Source organism: Chionomys nivalis, chromosome 17 (assembly GCF_950005125.1).
Source record: "Chionomys nivalis chromosome 17, mChiNiv1.1, whole genome shotgun sequence".
NCBI lineage: Eukaryota > Metazoa > Chordata > Mammalia > Rodentia > Cricetidae > Chionomys > Chionomys nivalis.
In genome coordinates, this window is record NC_080102.1 from 962790 (window position 1) to 980506 (window position 17717).

The following is a 17717-nucleotide window of genomic DNA, read 5'->3' on the forward strand; positions in this document are numbered from 1 at the left end:
AAGAATTTGGCAGGAAGGCTTTGGCCACCCATGTGATTTTTATCTTCTCATCTTTGAGGTAATTATGGTAAAGTAATGCAGTGTTAAAGCCTCTATTTAGACATGCTTTTCTGAATCACCAACACAAGAATGGACAAAGAGGAAAAAATGTGTTCACTTGAACACAAGGTTACTACCTTCAAGTCTTGATAATATACTCAATGCCTAATTATGCTGACATTCCTATTGAACAAGAATGTTGCAAGTGCAAATATAATTTCTTAATTAATTATTTCATTATATGGAAGTGGCACTTGTGAAGTAATAAATTCACAGTGTCTTTGTGAGAGCCCAATATTCTGGTGTTAATATTAAAATTTTTAAATAAAGTATATCTTTCTCATGAATTTTCCAATTTGGTAAAATGTGCCCTTTATAGTTATATAAAAAGCTAGACGTTTCCAGAAGATACTTTACCATTTGAATAAGATAATAATACTTACCCCGGTAAACCATTACTGACAGGGGACCCGAGAGATGTCAAGAGTCATCCTCCAGCACCTCTGATGTCTATATCTCTCTCCTACACATGGTTCTCACAGTTGCCTTATAAATGGCCATAAAAGAAACTCCTTTTACTTCTATTTAAATAAATTTTGCTCTCTATGTTCCAGTTATATACTCAAAGAAAAAGATTTGTAGAATGTTAGATATTATATTCTCAAACTTAAAATATAAGATAACAGACAAGAGAGAAAACACAGAACACATGTGGCTGGACAGAGGCACCTGGTTCACTGACTCTGTATCTGCATGCATTGTAAGGAATGCATTTAATCTCAACACAGATCTCTCAGAAGCCATAAAAAAGCCAGGGTAGGAGTAGTAGGAGGAGGAGTAGGAGGAGGAGGAGGAGGAGGAGGAGGAGGAGGAGGAGGAGGAGGAGGAGGAGGAGGAGTATTTAACCAACAATCCCTAACAATTTTGCCAGTAGGATCTAATGACAGCCTTTGGGATTCACCCCAAGACTCTTTGGGGCTCAGATTGGAAGCTATGACAAGTAAAAAACGACTTTCTCTTTGGGTATCTGAGAACAAACGAATTCTCTCACACATGCTTTTCTGAATCAGTCCCTTTATTGTTCTATTTCTATTCTAATTCTCCTGTCTGAATTTTAATTCCTTCTAGCTTCTTCTCCAGCCTGAATGGTCTTCTCTTTACAGGAGCCTTGAAGCAATAAAAAAATTACAAAAGTTACCCCTCATGGGTCAACAGCACATTCCTAGGGTAAGCAATAGGGAACAGAGTTATTGCCATAGCAACACAAGGTTCCAAGGATGCAAGAGTAAGACCATGACCAGACAGAGAAGGGGCCAGTGCTTAGTGACGAACTTTGAGACATAGATCTATTGTTATCAGACTGACAAGGGAAGAGTTGGCATGCTTTTCTTAGGGTGCTTTGTGTAGCAATCTGGTTTGATATCTACAACTCTGACCTTGTTCACAGCTGTAAAGTTTCAAACTTATGATCTACAAAAAGCCTTTAGTCTAGTTTTAACTTGGACTGGGGTGAGAGTAAGATAATTGTGTGCAGTTAGTCTGAATGAAACAACAAAAGAGGCCTTTAAATTTCTACAGTCCTCATGGGGACAAATAGATTTGGTTATGAAGTACGTCCCAGCACATATTCTATACATCAAAATTATATAGCTAAATGAAAAGTCATCTTCCTGATGACCCACAGATAAATGTGTTCATAAGATTGAGATGTAATCATGAGATTAGATATACACATCACATGAGATTACACACTACAATACAGGTAGGTACTGGGGAGACGCCAAGCTGCTTTAGCAAAAGTGAGCAACAGTTTCAGGAGTCGGTGGTCCTGCAGGGCTTTCCTGGACAGGGTTAACCTCCATCAGAGCTCTCCTCTCGTGGGTTGACCGCTGAATTATCAGTTGCCACATGCTGCATATATCCACGGCCTCTGACAGAACCAACCCATGTTTAAATACTTTGAACTTGGAGTCTGAAGATCATTATGAAACCCATTAGTCATAAGCAGGGACACCTTAGCAAAGGGGATTTAACAAAGTAATGAGAATGCTTCTTTGTAGTTGACAGTCTGATCACAAGGCACACTGAAAAACACTTTTCTCTGCATCTTCATTTTGCCTACGATTTTTAAAAAACAATTCTAAAAGCCACACTGAGGATGAAGATCCTCTCCCAAAGGACCGGAGTATGATTCTCAGCCTCCTACACACCTGATGACGCTCGCCCATAACTCTAGCTCCAAGGAGACTGACACCTTCTGGCTTCCACTGCCGCTCGCACACATGTGGTATATACACATAGGCATACATACATAAGCATAAATTTAAAAATAAAAATAAGTCTCCAAAAACCATACTTCTGCCAAAAAAAAGTGATGGATATTTGGACAGATTGATTTTAAACTTGGATAGGTGATACCTATTAAGCATGCTTGAGGACACTAGTCTTTACTCCCCTTCAGCAATCAGGGATCCATCCCAAAGAGCTATTGCTTCCAATTGCTCCCCTCACACAGGAAAATCAATCTTCTATATTCATCAAGAGTTTATGAAAATTTAATGATTGGAGCTTAGAGCTAAAATTCAATGATCTGTGTTGACAAAAGAACAGATAACTAAAGTGCAGAGTACAATGACTCCCCTCAGTGAGGAACTTTGTACATGGACAGACACTGTAAGGAACAACTCATGGCAGAGTTTCTTTCCTTGCCTTGAGTTTGGCTAGCTTCCTGTGGAATGCAAGACACATTCCAGATCTCAAAATGTTAAAATTGGGGGGAAATGTGTTTCTTATAATCAAAGCAGTGTAGGGCATGTTTGTTGAGTTTTGTAGTAGAAGATGCCAACTATCAGAAAAATAATATGTTTTCTTTCCTATTTTTTTTAAGAAAAACATTTAAATAGCATTTTTCCCACCAATTTCCTGAAGATAGTCTAGTCTCTAACCATTATCCTGTCATAATTGTTTCCTTTCTCTCTCAAATGCACTCTGCCTGGGATATGACTTAATATTTTACTTATGAATCACTCTTGTTGATAGTAATCACAAGTCTTAATAAAACAAAGTAACCATCTGGTATACCTTTGAATATATGCAGTTTTGAATATATTCACAATCTTCAAAGCCTTCTTAAAGGCTGAAGATGGCATGAGCCTAAGAGGAATCAAGTAGTTCACAGAGTCATTTACAAATTATAAAACAGAAACAAAATCCCAACTCACAGTTTCTAGAGAAGAATAACTCAAGTGAGTATAACAAGAATGAAAACGTTATCATTAATAATGCTGCCATTCAGCCATCAGAGAAATATGGCCACTGCATGTGCGCTGAACAACTTTAATAGGGAATATATAAAGTAAAAAGCACAGTGCTATAAGGACAAGACATTTATTAAAAGTTGGTTATCTTTTTTTAAATAAAATTTAAATAATTTTATGTATGATATTTAAAATTTATTAAATAACAACTCTAAACTATGATTTAATTGTTGCCATAATTTTAGTGTGATCAATGTATAAGTTATTTTTTAAAAAAATTTTGCAACATGCATAACATGCCATGAAGATATCTGTGATCTCTGTCGCTGACAGAGTGACAGGTTCTACTGTGGTTTGTTGCTAACCTCCATAATCTAAAGAAATTCTAAGAGGCCACTAATTTGAGAGAGTTGAGGGTGTATATGGGAGGGCTTGAAGGGAGGAAAGGGAAGGGAAAATGATGTAATTATATTTTAATCCCCACAAATTATATTAAATAGAGTCTAAATTTCTGTTCAGGATAGGAAAAATAAATAATTATTTCCTGTTCAAGTTCCCAAACCTGCTCCAAATCTATGAATTCCCAAGCACACCACAGTTTAAGAACTCCAGCCTTAATAAACCTGCACAACAACTAGGAATACCTCCATTTTACAAACACAAAGTCAGAGGCCAGAGTGGTTAAGTAACTGGCCAACAAGTACATCAGATGTCATCAGAACCTTCACCTTTTCATGCCTCCACTTGCAGTTTTCACTCTGATCTGAGGCCAGTCACCTCTTAGGGTGGTCACCCACACACCTAGCCTAGGCTAACCACCTCTTAGGGTGGTCACACACACACACCTAGCCTAGGCCAGCCACCTCTTAGGGTAGTCACCCACACACCTAGCCTAGGCTAACCACCTCTTAGGGTGATCACCCACAGACCTAGCCTAGGCCAGCCACCTCTTAGGGTAGTCACCCACACACCTAGCCTAGGCTAACCACCTCTTAGGGTGATCACCCACAGACCTAGCCTAGGCCAGCCACCTCTTAGGGTAGTCACCCACACACCTAGCCTAGGCTAACCACCTCTTAGGGTGATCACCCACAGACCTAGCCTAGTCACCTGCAGCCTTCAAGCACCAGGAATACCAGATGAAAGAAGCAGAGATGTGTGCACTGGATAAAAGAGGCAGAGCTGTAGCAAGGAGGCCAGCAGGGTGGGGGCCTGGTTCATTCTTTGGTTTCCCTCTCCTTGGGCTTTTCTGTGTCTAGACTCCTGAGTGCTCCTCAGGTGGCTTCTCAGAGTGACCATTATTTCTAGCACATTTGAAACTATTTTCTACCTGTGGTACTTTCTCTTCCTCCCTTCTGATGATTGCTGCTTCTGTTTATTACTGTTCTCAGAGAAGGGAAATTGTTTCTCTTCACCCCCTTAGCTCATTGCGGATACCTATTTGGATCTCCCCCTGTAATCACTATAATTCCTTAGCCTCCTTTTATCTAAAATATACCTATTAAGTTATCTTAACTCTTTTCAAAGTCAAATTGCCTCATCTGTTTATTATTTCCCTTCATTTTGCCTGACTACTTTAAAACTCAGGGACTACGAAAAGCAATTGGTAAAGCTCTCGGTGGTCCCAGGATGCATTCATTGGTTTCTGTAATTGAGTCTGGCTGATTATGCCGAGTGTTATTAGCCTCATGTTGTACCAACTTTAACATAACAAACCTTAAGGTTTTAAAAATGTATTTTTAATATATTTTAAATTCCATTTAAATTTTCACTTGGCAGTTTTTTTCCTATTGCTTACCGCCCTCCCCTCCTGCAAGCGGGGGCCATTTCATTTTCCTAAATCTAATACATGAGACTCTCAGACCAGAGACTAAAATGAAGACAGGATCTGCCAAGGATGCTTTCACTCCTACTTTCACCTGAGAGGGAGAAAATAATCACCGTTCAGTCTCCAAGTAAGATTACCTTTTTGTTCCCTGATTAAAATGACCTTACAAATTTTACATGTATTTTGATAACTTATGGGCACTATTTTTAAAACTAACCTCATGCTATATAGCTTGCTGGAAAGTGTTTTTTAATGTAATGATTTTTTAAAAGATAATTTTATTCTAAGGAAATATTAATTCCTTTCCACACAATAACAAGTTATCTCTCATGTGCCTTTGACTAGTTAGTTCTCTACAAAACTCTAACAAGGGTGTTGACAGTGTCTCAGACCACAGAGGAAATTTTGTCACCCATGTTGGCCCCTTGTAGCCACCTTCACTGCCATCCCTTTATCTCTCATATATTCTTTTTATTGTGTTTTTACTTTGTTTTTTGAACTTATTTTGTCTGATGCACAAAAACCTAAAATTCTACTTATGAAGGGTAACGTGAATGCTTTGATACATGTATGAGCAGCATACTGTTTAGATGTGGTTAAAGCCTTCAAACACTTCATTCCTGCAGTGTGAGAACCTTCAAATAACTTTCTTGTACTCTTCTGGAAGGCAGAGTTCATACCTGATAGCACTGGTGCCTGCTGTAGTAGCTCACCAGCAACTGTAGCTGAGCACCCTCTGGTCACCCTTCCCGTCGCTCTCTCTCCTTGACCCTCCCAACCTTCAGAAGTCACATTTTTGCTCTCAATTCTGTGAGTAGAAGGATTGATTTTTTTTTTAGCATTTATACTATATCAAACCTTATATAGTAAGAGCTTTATAAAATACATACTAAATCTTAAGAACTGTAGGAGGAACAGACATATTGAAAGTCTGAGAAGTGGTCATTGCTACCTTGACCATGACTACCATGACCCTACATAGGACTTGGTTTTGTGCTAATAGGAGCTTGATTTATATATGTGAATATATCAACATGCATGTGTTTAAACACAAAACACGAATGCATAAATGTATTTATTCTTCCTTTCAGCAAGTGGTCTCCCAAACTTTCTCAATGCTTCACCCTATTTAAGCTTTATCCTCCTCTTGGTTCCATTCAGAGTGATAATAAACTGACTGGATACATAAGAGAGTAGTCACACATGAATGAAAGAGTAAGACAAAACAGAGAGAGGGGTATTGGAGAATGATTAACCTTTGAAAGAGAGGCATGAAGGAGAGTTTGTGAAGTGGTGTTATCAAAGTAAAGACTTAAAGATGTAGTGAAGAACTCTGCATGGAATCCTGAGAAGAGTCATGGAGGAGGGGTTCCGGTGGAGGGCCGTGCTCGACATTCTGTGAACATGGGGAAAGCGTGTTCTTTAAGCATGTGCTTAGAGAGAGGAGAGACAGGAAAGAAGGTCACACTAGCCAGATACAAACTGTTGGAGACTCGGGAGTAGAATGACCCAAAATCTGCACAAACAATGGCCAAATGGTGACTCTGATGCTGGACCAATTAGACTGAAGGGGTCAAGAGTTGAAGCAGTTTCACTCAAGACAGTTGTAGTCACTGACCCCTAAAAGCAGTCAGATGGACCAGCTTGTCCCACCCAACAGGCCAGCCAGTTCTGCTGGTTAGGGATACTCTAGTAGGTAACTCTTTTGTTCCCCTTTGAAGTGTCCATTTAAAATTTTATACACAACCTGGGGATTCTAGGATCATAAACCAAATAGCTAGCAACATTTTGCTCAGATTATTCCCTTATCATGATATTCCTCCATTCTTTTTCTGAAGAAGCCTGAGAATTGAAAACATACGTAGGAATTTCAACAGATTCAGAGTCTGCACGTGTGCTCAACAGGAAGAGGTGACCCCACTTAAACAGAATTATAAGACTGACTCCTCAATTGATTTAATGTTAAAATTCTAATTCATCCACACTGCCAGTTTCTATCCAAACACATACATCTTCTTTGAGTAGTCCTTTGAGATGCCCACTCGTTCAAAACCGTGTTATTGAGTGCACATGCTCTTCGTACAGTCTCACTGGAATATTAACACAGATCTTATGTGCTCCTAAATACTGCAAACTCGCTTATTTAATTGATTATCCAGCATTTAATCCAGCAGCCATGGCCAGGAGGTTGGGGTCATCTGGTAACTTGGCTAGGCTGGGCAAGGGGTAGCCTCACTTCTGTGTATGGAAACTGGAGTTGGCTGTCAACTGGGCTGTTCTTCCCTGGTGGCGTCTCACCCTAAGGAAGTTCTGTACATATCTGGCATGGGACTACACAAAATAAAATCTTCTTGTGGAGGGCTTTCTGTTATCACATAAAAAGTGTTCAAGTCAAAAGCTTCTTGCAGCAGGCTGTCTGCTGCCACATGTGTTCACTTTCACCAGGTTCTATTATTAGAAAAAGTCAGAGGGCCTGCCTGGATAAAGGCCTGCCAAGAACACTTCAAACGGTGTACTACAAAGGAAGGAAGTGGGGTCTGATATAAAGGGGATCTCCCTGTTGATACAAAGGAGAAAAATAAGGCTGAATTAGAGAGTTAAAGACTACTACCAGGAGCAATGGAGGAAGTCTTATTTCACATGAGGGAGTCTGGAATAAATTGTCTAAGAAGATAACATTTTAGCAGAGCCCAGCAGAAAACTGGAGAGAGTGAGAAAGTCAGAATTCCTGAAGAGCGCACTAGTGCCAATGGTTAGGAACTGGAGGTGGCTGGCACAAGGAGGACTGGTGGGGATGGTGGTTGAGTGGGCATGAGGAACAATGGAAGGACGGGAGTGACTAGGAGCTTACGAAGATAACGGCTCTGCTTTTCATACTCAGAAGAAAGTCACATGGAGAGTTTGAGGGGAGTAGACTCATTAACACAGAAAATTATTGTACAGAGAAGAGGCTGCAGAATGGTGAGGCAGAAAGATAATCTGGACACTACTGTAGCACTCTTGTTGGACAGTGAGGTCCAGAGTTGCTGGTGTTCAGGTCGATGTTGAAAGCAGAACAATGGGATTCATTGATAATGCTGCATTTGGAAGGTAAAACCCACACGGCATCAAAAATGACTATCAAGATTTTCAGACTCAATGATCTCAGTGTTTTTGCTGTTTGGTAAGTCATTGTTCCTTAGAGGTAAGGAGACCAAAGAAGGAAGAAGCAATGTAAGGATGTGAGTTGGAAGAGAAAAGGCAGTATGATGGGGCTATGAGACAAAGAATGCAGACAGCCTCTGGAGTCTAGAAAATGAAGAAAAAGGATTCTCAGAGCCCCCAGTAAGAGCCCACCAGCTCTACCAGCATCTTACCTTTAATCCTCCAAGAGTCATTCATAACAAAGAGAACATATTTCTTTGTTTCATGTTATTAGACTGTAGTGATTTGTTACATCAGCATAGGAAACTAAGACACGAACAGCTGCTTAATATAAATACAAAATTCAGGAGAAAGATGCAGGCACATGGACTTGGACTTTATCACAAAATAAAATCACTTAAACCCAGTTGTGATTTCCAGCAGGGTGTGAACTGGGGAAAGACTAGGTGATTTCATACTGTTTCTGACCACCCAATACCCAGAGACCAGAAAGCTAGAAAAGTAATAAAAATTGAGGAGTACCAGTAAGACATAAAGAGAACTGACAGTTTCAGATCCCAGAAGCCAAGGGAAGACAGTGTATTGAGGCAGAAACCAAGTGTCATGCAGTCGGCATCAGTGATTTAATAGTCACTGTGATCTCAGTGCTGGGATGTTTTGATAGCACTTATATAATTTTGGGAAGAACATTTGATATTTGAGGATGTACTATCTGTAGAGCGTACTTGCCATATGCTTTTGGACTTTACCATACATGCTCTGGTAAAGTGACATGTCTCAACAACATTTGGAGGCATATATTAGTATCCTTTCATTCATTTTTTTCTTTGTCAAATATTTCAAGGTTCCTCTTGGCTATGTCCTTGGGATATACTGTAAACAAGCATGATTCTTATTGCATGAGAACTTCAAGAAAAGTGGTTTGTTCTAACATCACCTCTTCTACCAAAGTTTATCCAGTCTTTCCTGTATTTTCTTTCTGGTCTTGATGCATGTGCATAAAATACCTCACATTTAGTGTGGCGACCAGTCAGTGTCTGCTGGTGATTTCTGCCCCCTGCACTGCTATCCAGGTCTTTGTAAACAACACCTTTCACGGGTCTCCATATGATTTACTGTTAGAACTAAGACATTGCTGCAGAAGAAATAGGGCCCCATTAATAATCGTACTGAAGTATGCATGAAAAGTAGGAATGCCCAGGGCTAAGTGTGCATTGGTGCATTGTAGCCCACTCCTCAGCTTCTTCCTAATAGCTAATGCATACATACATTTTTCTCCCTGAATAATATTAATATTTTATCTTTTACTTTAGTTGATGACCAATATATCAGAAAGAATGCTATAAAAATTAAAGGTTTCTGCATCTTTTAAAAGTGCTCTTGAAGAGTTCCATTATTTTATCCACTATCCATCATTATAAATACGCACAAAATAATCTCCCATAGACATGAGTCCTTGAAAAATCACTGCTGAGTTTTTCTTTTCCCAATCCTGAGGATTAAACTTGGGCCTTTGGTCACTGACACAAGTGTTCTCCCACTGAACAATATATTCATCCCTCTTTTTACTTTCAAAAATGTACTTTTATTTTTATTGATGCAGATGTGAATACATATTGTATATGTACCCACAGAGCCCAGACGAGGACATTAGATTTGTGGAGCTAGTTATAGGCAGTTGTGAGCTGCCTTTGGGTTCTGGGAACCAAACCGATCCTCCAGAGAAGCAGCCAGTGCTCTGAACCTCTAAGTCATCTACAGAAAAAAAAAAAAAAAAAAGGCAAGTCAAGCACTGGGTGAACACCAGGAATCCAGTTAAAGCGAGGGAGAAGGGATTATATGAACAGGGGAATTGCCAAGATCGTGATGAGGAAATTCATAGAAAAAACTGACCTGAGCCTACGGACTCTGGGCAGACAGCTAGGGAGATGGCATGGAACTAACCTAGGCCATCTACATAGGGTGACAGTTTTGTAGCTTGGTCTTTTGTGGGGCTCCTAGCAGTGAGACCAGGACCTGTCCCTGACACATGAGCTGGCTCTTTGGAACCTATTCCCAATGGCGGAATGCCTTGCTCAGCCTTGATACAAGGGGGAGGAACTTGGACCTGCCCCAACTTGATATACCATGCTTTGTTAATTCCCATGGGAGCCCTTACCCCTTCTGAATGGAGATGGAGAAGGAATGGGAGGGGAGATTAAAAGGGAAGTAGGGGGAAGAAATGGGAGGAGAGGAGGGAGGGGAAACTGTGTTTGGAATGTAAAATAAATAAATAAATAAATGACAAATAAATAATTTAAATAAATAAAAGCAATATAGCTGTTGTAAAAGTTAAAGAAAAAAAAGAAAATGAACCCAGCTGTCAGCCATAATCTCAGAGAGATTTAAAGAAGCTGTTGTAGGCTTCCTAACCAAGAGCAGAGCAAGAGAAGTTCCCCAGAAAGTACTCTGATGTCTGGCACATCTGCATCATCAAACACAGAAATTTTTCCTTCCTTAAAAGGTTCTTGGATTAAGGTGCCAATGGAAGAAAGTGCTTCTCTCATTGAGGATTCAGTTCTGACCTTTGAACTTGCAGAAGGAGAGGAGTTGGTAGGGACAAGGAGAGCCTGTCAGGGTAATGGGGTAGGAAGGAATGGAGAGAGATGGGGGTTGAGAAGGCTAGCCTTTCAAAGCTTCCGTATTTCTATATAGAAATGAATATGAAGACAGTGGCATGATGTAGAGGAAATCAAATATCATTGTGAGATCTTGAGTCTCATGACTTTCATTAGTTATGTTGCTACATCAATAATACAACTATAGACCAGTGGAAGACATTGTTAACTAGAGTCCTCTTTTAGCCAATTTACCAAACACCCTAGTTATTTCATTGTTTTTCAAATATCAGAATGAATATAATTCTATTTCCTATGTAATTAAAATGTATCTTTTTGCTGATGTTCTTTCAGTATTTTTAGCCTGCTGGCTCATTATGGTTGCCATAGTGACATTTGTGAGCAATGATATGTCTTAATACATTTAAGAACTATCAATGGACTTTGACTAGCACAAGAGGAGAATTCACTGAAACCCAAAATGCTTCAAATGACATTGTAAAAATGGGACGAGGATTGTCCCACAGTAGAATACCTCTGAGCACGCACTCTGAGTGATAGATCCGGGCTTCAGTGAGCTGTTCATTCTGCTCCAATCTCCAGCACGATGGAGGCTAAACTGCAATAGGTGCCTGCAATTTAGTACTAATGTAACTTACCCAAGGCTTCCCGTTTCCCCAGGCTTCAGCTAGTTTAGCTGTCAAGTGAAAGTAACGTATAGCACTCGACCTTGTCATCATTCCTTTCCTACCTCTCCCCTGGGTACCCGTGGCTGCACAAAATCAGATGCTGGAGCCTGTCAGAAATACAAAATTTGAACTCCAGGACAGACCTGACCAGAAAGCAAAACCTGATTTTAACTTCATCTGGTAAAAGACGTTTCTCTACCTACCCTCCAGCCAGGACTGCGTTTGGATTAGAGCCCTGTAAGGAGCCCATGCTGCCATGCTGGAGTTAGGGTCCCTGACACAGCTGCAGAAAGGTGATTGTAGCCACCCAGCACACATGAGATGGTTTGCTTTCGGAATTTTCTTTGAGATTACCACCTGACCAAACAGCCTTGCCACCATCATCTGTGAAGCATTAACAGCCAGAAAGTGGTGCTGAGGCCAACCGGCCCAGTTCAGTACAGACTCTGTCTTCTTTGAAGATTAAAGTGAGGACACTACGCTCCAAATTCAAATAATTATGAGGCTCCTTTCCTTTCATTTACTTGGGCATTTCACTGTCACTTTTAATAAAAAAAAATGTGTTGATAAATGGGCATATTTTCTCATGATTTTCTGGCAAATTATTTTCTCTATGTTATGAGAAAGTTAAAAAGTTTTAAAACAAAGATGAAGCTAATTTTAGGGAGAAAGGGGGATGTTATAGAACATGGGTCCATATATTTTTTTTTAAAAAAGTAATGCCGGGAATTTTATGAAAGGAAAGAATACACATATCACCCTTGTGTTTATATTATAAAGCAAGCAATTTAAAACATTCAATATGTATTTTCAGCAGTTTCCTTCTTTTTGATGTTGCATTACAACCAGAGAATGTTAATGGTTACCAAATTGCTTTTGGCCAAGTTGCTTAACCCTTAAGAAAAAGAATAAAGGGGAAAAAGAAGTGTTGCAGGATGTGATTGCAGCGTATGATAGCTGTGAACCCCCAGCCCTGAGCAGACGGTAACTGAGAACTGCAGTAGAAGGTCACAGACATCATTCCTCTGCCTTGGGTTATGTTCAGTGCATGGCAACGAGCAATCATTTCCACGGCTCCTAGTAGACAGCCACCGCTTTATTAAGAGAGAAGTGAGGTCACAGATGACATCCTAACTTATCCTTGAGCTGTTTAGACTCTTCCTCTCTGTGTCCTAGTTTTTTTCTTTTAAAATCAGAGTTGGTCATCTCAGCAACCAAGCATTTTGTCTCAAGAAATAGGCTTTTTCCTATGCTCTGTAACAAGCAATGGAATATCTAGCTGTGTGCACGGAGAAGGGGTGACATGGAGCATGGCTCTCCTCGCTGTCTCTAGCATGATCAGGTAGACTTTTCCCTATGCTCTGTAACAAGCAATGGAATATCTGTGTGCACGGAGAAGGGGTGACATGGAACATGGCTCTCCTCCCTGTCTCTAACATGATCAGCTTTTCCCACCTACACTGAACTACTCCTGCTGAGTAATCTGAAGCTTGTGACTCACATTCCTGAGCATCAGTGGTTCCTTTGCGAAGAGTGGTATCTCAACGCTTAGATGACTCCATAACTAGAGGGAAGTGATGTCATGTGTGGTGGATGGTTTGTTTTCTTGCTTCTTTATAGGAAACATATGGCCATGTTTACATATGAGTAGAAAACAATAACACACTGCTATCGAGTTAGCAGCAGCTAATGTAACCATACATGAGTGGAAATCAAACATCTCTATCCTCACCGGGATTCTAGTTTGCTGATGTCTGTACACATCCTGTTTTATTTGGGTTGAAGGGAAGTTTTGTTATTTTAGGCTTTGATTCCTAATTGGAAGGAAATGGTGTAGCAAGACGTTATTATTTTTGTTTTCACTCCTCTCTGTGTTTAATTAAATTACTTTATTAGCAGAGATAATAAATTCTGAGTAGACTTTGTATTATGATCGTGTAAAAATTAAAACCTATTCATTTGTTTAACTGTACTGTTTGTATCTCTGATTTTTAAGACTTGTGACTGGAAAATTGGAAGTGGCCATTTAGAGATGGGACACAAAGCAATGGAAGGCAGAGCTGGGTTGTCCTCATACCACACACTCCCAACAAGCTTTTCTTGTTGAAAACACAGGATCTGTTTGCAACTTGGGAACCTTCACGTACAAGAGTGCCCAATTCTATTTTCATTTATAGGATGTATTATAGTTTTGCTTTTCTTCTTCCTGCAGTGTTTAGGGTAGAGGTAGAACAGAGAGAAATATTAAGGCTGCCAGATTACATGTCTACCTGCTACCCTTGCAGCAATATTCAGTTAGATGAGCCCTTAATATAGGGTATAAATGTAAATATGCTACACATTACTAATTCAAACAATGGCACCATAAGGCAGTAGCTACAGCTGAGAGCAAAGATAGCTGAATTTATTATGAGCACCGCGGACCTTTCGCTGGAAATTAAATGAAGGCACAGCTATGAGTAGGATCCTGCTTTGTTAATCTCACTTTTTAAAAGTCAGATTGCTTATTTTAGAATTTTGTGGAGTGTGTTATGATCATATCCACTCCTCCCAGAACTCATCTCAGATCCATGGCGCCTGATTTTGTGTCTTCAGTTTGTCCCCGTCTAGGCTAATGTGTGCTGTATCCTCGCACGGGAGCGTGGTCACCTTACCGGGGGCTGTACTCTTACAGAAAACCGACGGTTCCTCTTTCAGCAGCTAACAATTGCCGACCACCCCAAAGCTAGGGGTAGAATTTTGTGCCTACCTCCTTTATCTGTGCTGAGATTTGGTCTGGCTTGGGCTTGTGCAAGCCTTGTACACGCTGTCACAACTGCTGTGAGTTCCTGCGTACGGCTGTTCTGCTATGTCCAGAAGACACTGTTTCCTTGTAGTCGTACACCACCTCTGCTCTTACAGTTTTTCTACCCCTTCTTTGACAATTACCCCTAAGTTTTTGGAAGGCTGAGGTGTAGTATATTCAGTTTAGGACTGAGGATTCTGGAATCTTCTGTCTTCTGGTCCTGGCCTGTTGTTGCTCCCTGTGTTAATCACTATCTAGTGCAAATAGAAGCTTCTATGATGAGGAGTGAACGATGCATCAATCTATAGGTATAGCAATAAGTCATTAGAAGTCAGTCTAGTACTGTGCTATTTGAACAGTATAATAGTATAAGTTTCTTCCCTAGGAGCTATGACTTGTCTAGTCACAGGTTCTTGGCCTGATAATGGCGTGGAGCATGGTTTCATCTTCTGGAGAAAGACATAAATCCAATCATAAAGTGGCTGGTTATTCTCAGGACATTGGGTCACTATTGCACCTGTGGGCATTCTTGTTAGAGCAACTATTATTTATCTCACAAGGTACATAGTTGGGTAAGATTAATGGTTACTTTCCTTCTCCTGCAGAGTACATAGCACATTCTAGTAAGTAGTGCCTTAAGCAAAGTGTTCAAAAACTATTGTTGCTATAAAAATAATTGTTCAATTTTATTGCATTCACTCTGTTACATTTTTTGTAAGTTTCCAGTTAATTCTTAGGTGTGACAAATCCCAAGATGGGAAACTGTACATCTTAGAACCATCAGGAAATACACAGACTAGATATTGATCAGGGAAGAACAATATTGTTTTGACAAGAATCTGTGAGGAGGTGAATTATTTAATAGCATAGAAGCAATAGATGGGAATCAAACATTTATCTCTTTTATATTTTATTTAGGTCAATGTTTCCAACTATAGTCTGGTGATGGAGTCTGACTCAGGAACCTTCTTACCCATGGGGCTGGAGTTCACCGGCAGTGACAAGGCCAGGGCTATCATGAAGGAGGTCATGAGCCTGCTGCAGCCCCTCAACATCACCGACGTCTTTAGTGATGGAGAAGGAACAGATATTAACTTCTGGATCCAAGCTGGAGTGCCTGGTAAGACCAAAAGTGAAGATGATGTTGCTTTACACTGTCACCAACTTAAAATAAAATCTCTGTTTCAATGTCACAGTGGTTACTGGCAGATATGCATGGAAATCCTATGTCTTTGCCACTAAGGTAGACGCAGAGTATTTTCACAATTGGAATAATGGTGCATTTGCTACCCCATCTGCAGTGAACGATTGCAGAATTCAGCCTAATGAATCTGCTGTTGGTTTTTATTTGTTTTTAAGGATAGATTTTGTGTCTTCACAACCAAACTTTGAGAACTAAAGTAGAAAGTAATCACTGCTTCCAACTCCCTTCTGTCTTAGCCCGTACTAGGGAACCTTCACTTACTCTAATGAAGATACCCACTCACTGTGGTATCTGAACTTTTACAATGAGAGATTCGTTCTTTGAGGATGGAATGCTTCCTTATAACTGTGTTGGTCCTTGATCCTTCTGATAAGAGTTTGGAGATAGGGCTGACAAAATGACTCAGTAGAAAAAGGCAGCTGCCGTCAAGATGAGTTCGATTCCCAGGATCCAGGTGGTATAAGGAGAGAATCAGCTCTCATAGCTTATCCTCTGACTTTGACAGGAACAGTGTGGCAAGCTCATGACCACACACACACACACACACACACACACACCAGAGCTTGGGCATAAACTTACTTACCCCAATTGGTGATCTGTGGTGTGAATCTTCTGTCCTAAGCCAAGGACAGGAATGAAATTATGAAATGCAAATACACCTGGGAGTTATAGGAACAGTGATGGGAACAGATTTCAAGATCATAAATTTGTGCTGATCCACAAATCTGCCCAAGATCAGCCATGCAAAGAGTTATTGGTATTGTTTCTGAGCCTACATTGTGCCTCTAATACCATCACATCCGTACCCAAAAGGATATCCAAAGATCCACCTGCAAATTCTTCTGCATTTGTGTTATATAAGTGAGGAGCCTGGCCTGTGAACTGGTTAGCATTACTGTTTCCAGAACTCTCGTGTGTTGTACGTACAAAAGCTGGCTCTCCAGATCCACCTCTGTCACCATGCTTCCTGCTTACAAAACAGATCTCACCAACGGCTACAAGATTTACATTTTAAAGAAAGCCTGTTCTTGAGATATTGTGGGTTTTTAAGGCATATATTAGGTTTGGAAATTTACACTAATATCCATAACTAAAAATTCTAAGTCTTTCCTTTATTATAAAGGAAGATTCAAATTCAGTACATTTGCCCTATGTATATTTTAACAAAAGTTTGAAATTCTTGGAAATCCATATTTCCATTTAGAATGGTGTACAATGCTTTGATATATCCAAAACATTATATGTACGGTCTGTGGATATCAAAGATAGGGACAAATGCTTATGCTTCAAGTGGTACAGGATCATTTGGTCAAATTTTACGTTCTCTCAGCAAGTCTTTAATTGAGAACCACCAAGTCAGCTACTGTGAGGAAAAGGCTAGTGGGTCAGAGTAACCTAGACTGGATAAGGACCAGGAGTGGCCAAAGGGGCAGAAGGAACCAACTCTACAGCAGAATTGAGGGGAAAATCCTTATACCGACTGCTCCACCACCTTGTTTTTCTGTCTGACCACAAGAGTCCCTCACTTACTCTACACATGTCTATTCTCCATAGGACTTGATCTGCATGAAATGAACAGGGAGATTGATTACCATCATATAAGGCAATGAGGTACCATCCCTCTTGGCCTCAGCAAAGGCAGGTTTGATTTTCCATCTAGTAGGGTGAAATGAGAAATCTGTGCCTGTTTTGGTTGTAGAGTCAGTAAGCTACACTTGTGGCACCCATCATTCATGAAGCCCCCAGTCAAGTTTCTTTTAAAATACTGTGTTTAATCTGAGAGCATCCTTTAGAAGTTGGTACAGTTACCCTTATTTTAAAGATGGGGAAATCAGCTCGGAGAGATTACATGACTTGAGAAGTAACTGAGATCAGGCCATTTTGATGTCAGGGCCGCTGGCCTTTCCCCCACAGCAGGCATTACACAGAGGCGTCTGGGCAGTGTCTAAAATGTTTGCTTTATTCAGCTTTTGCTTATGCAAAGGATTTCAGTTTATTACTGCCTGGAATAATTCACCTCTGGGGGAAAGGAGTTTGTTATTGTAAATAACTGCATATTTCTCCTCACATTCCTTGCTCTCCTCCCCTTGCCTCCAGGTCAGCAGGTTTTCTGTAGAGTCGGTGTTTCATTTTGGAGGACTGTGAACGTTTCCCTATATTTTTTTTTTTTGCTG

At 40.2% G+C, this 17717-nt stretch overlaps 1 protein-coding gene across 1 annotated transcript in view; it reads left to right on the top strand.

Annotated features, from left to right (window-relative positions):
* Positions 1-17717, top strand: part of Cpq (carboxypeptidase Q) — a 336477-nt gene that overhangs the window by 255683 nt on the left and 63077 nt on the right. The window contains exon 7 of the mRNA XM_057791890.1: positions 15258-15459. Coding sequence (XP_057647873.1) covers positions 15258-15459 — 202 coding nt within the window. The remainder of the gene's footprint in view (positions 1-15257; positions 15460-17717) is intronic.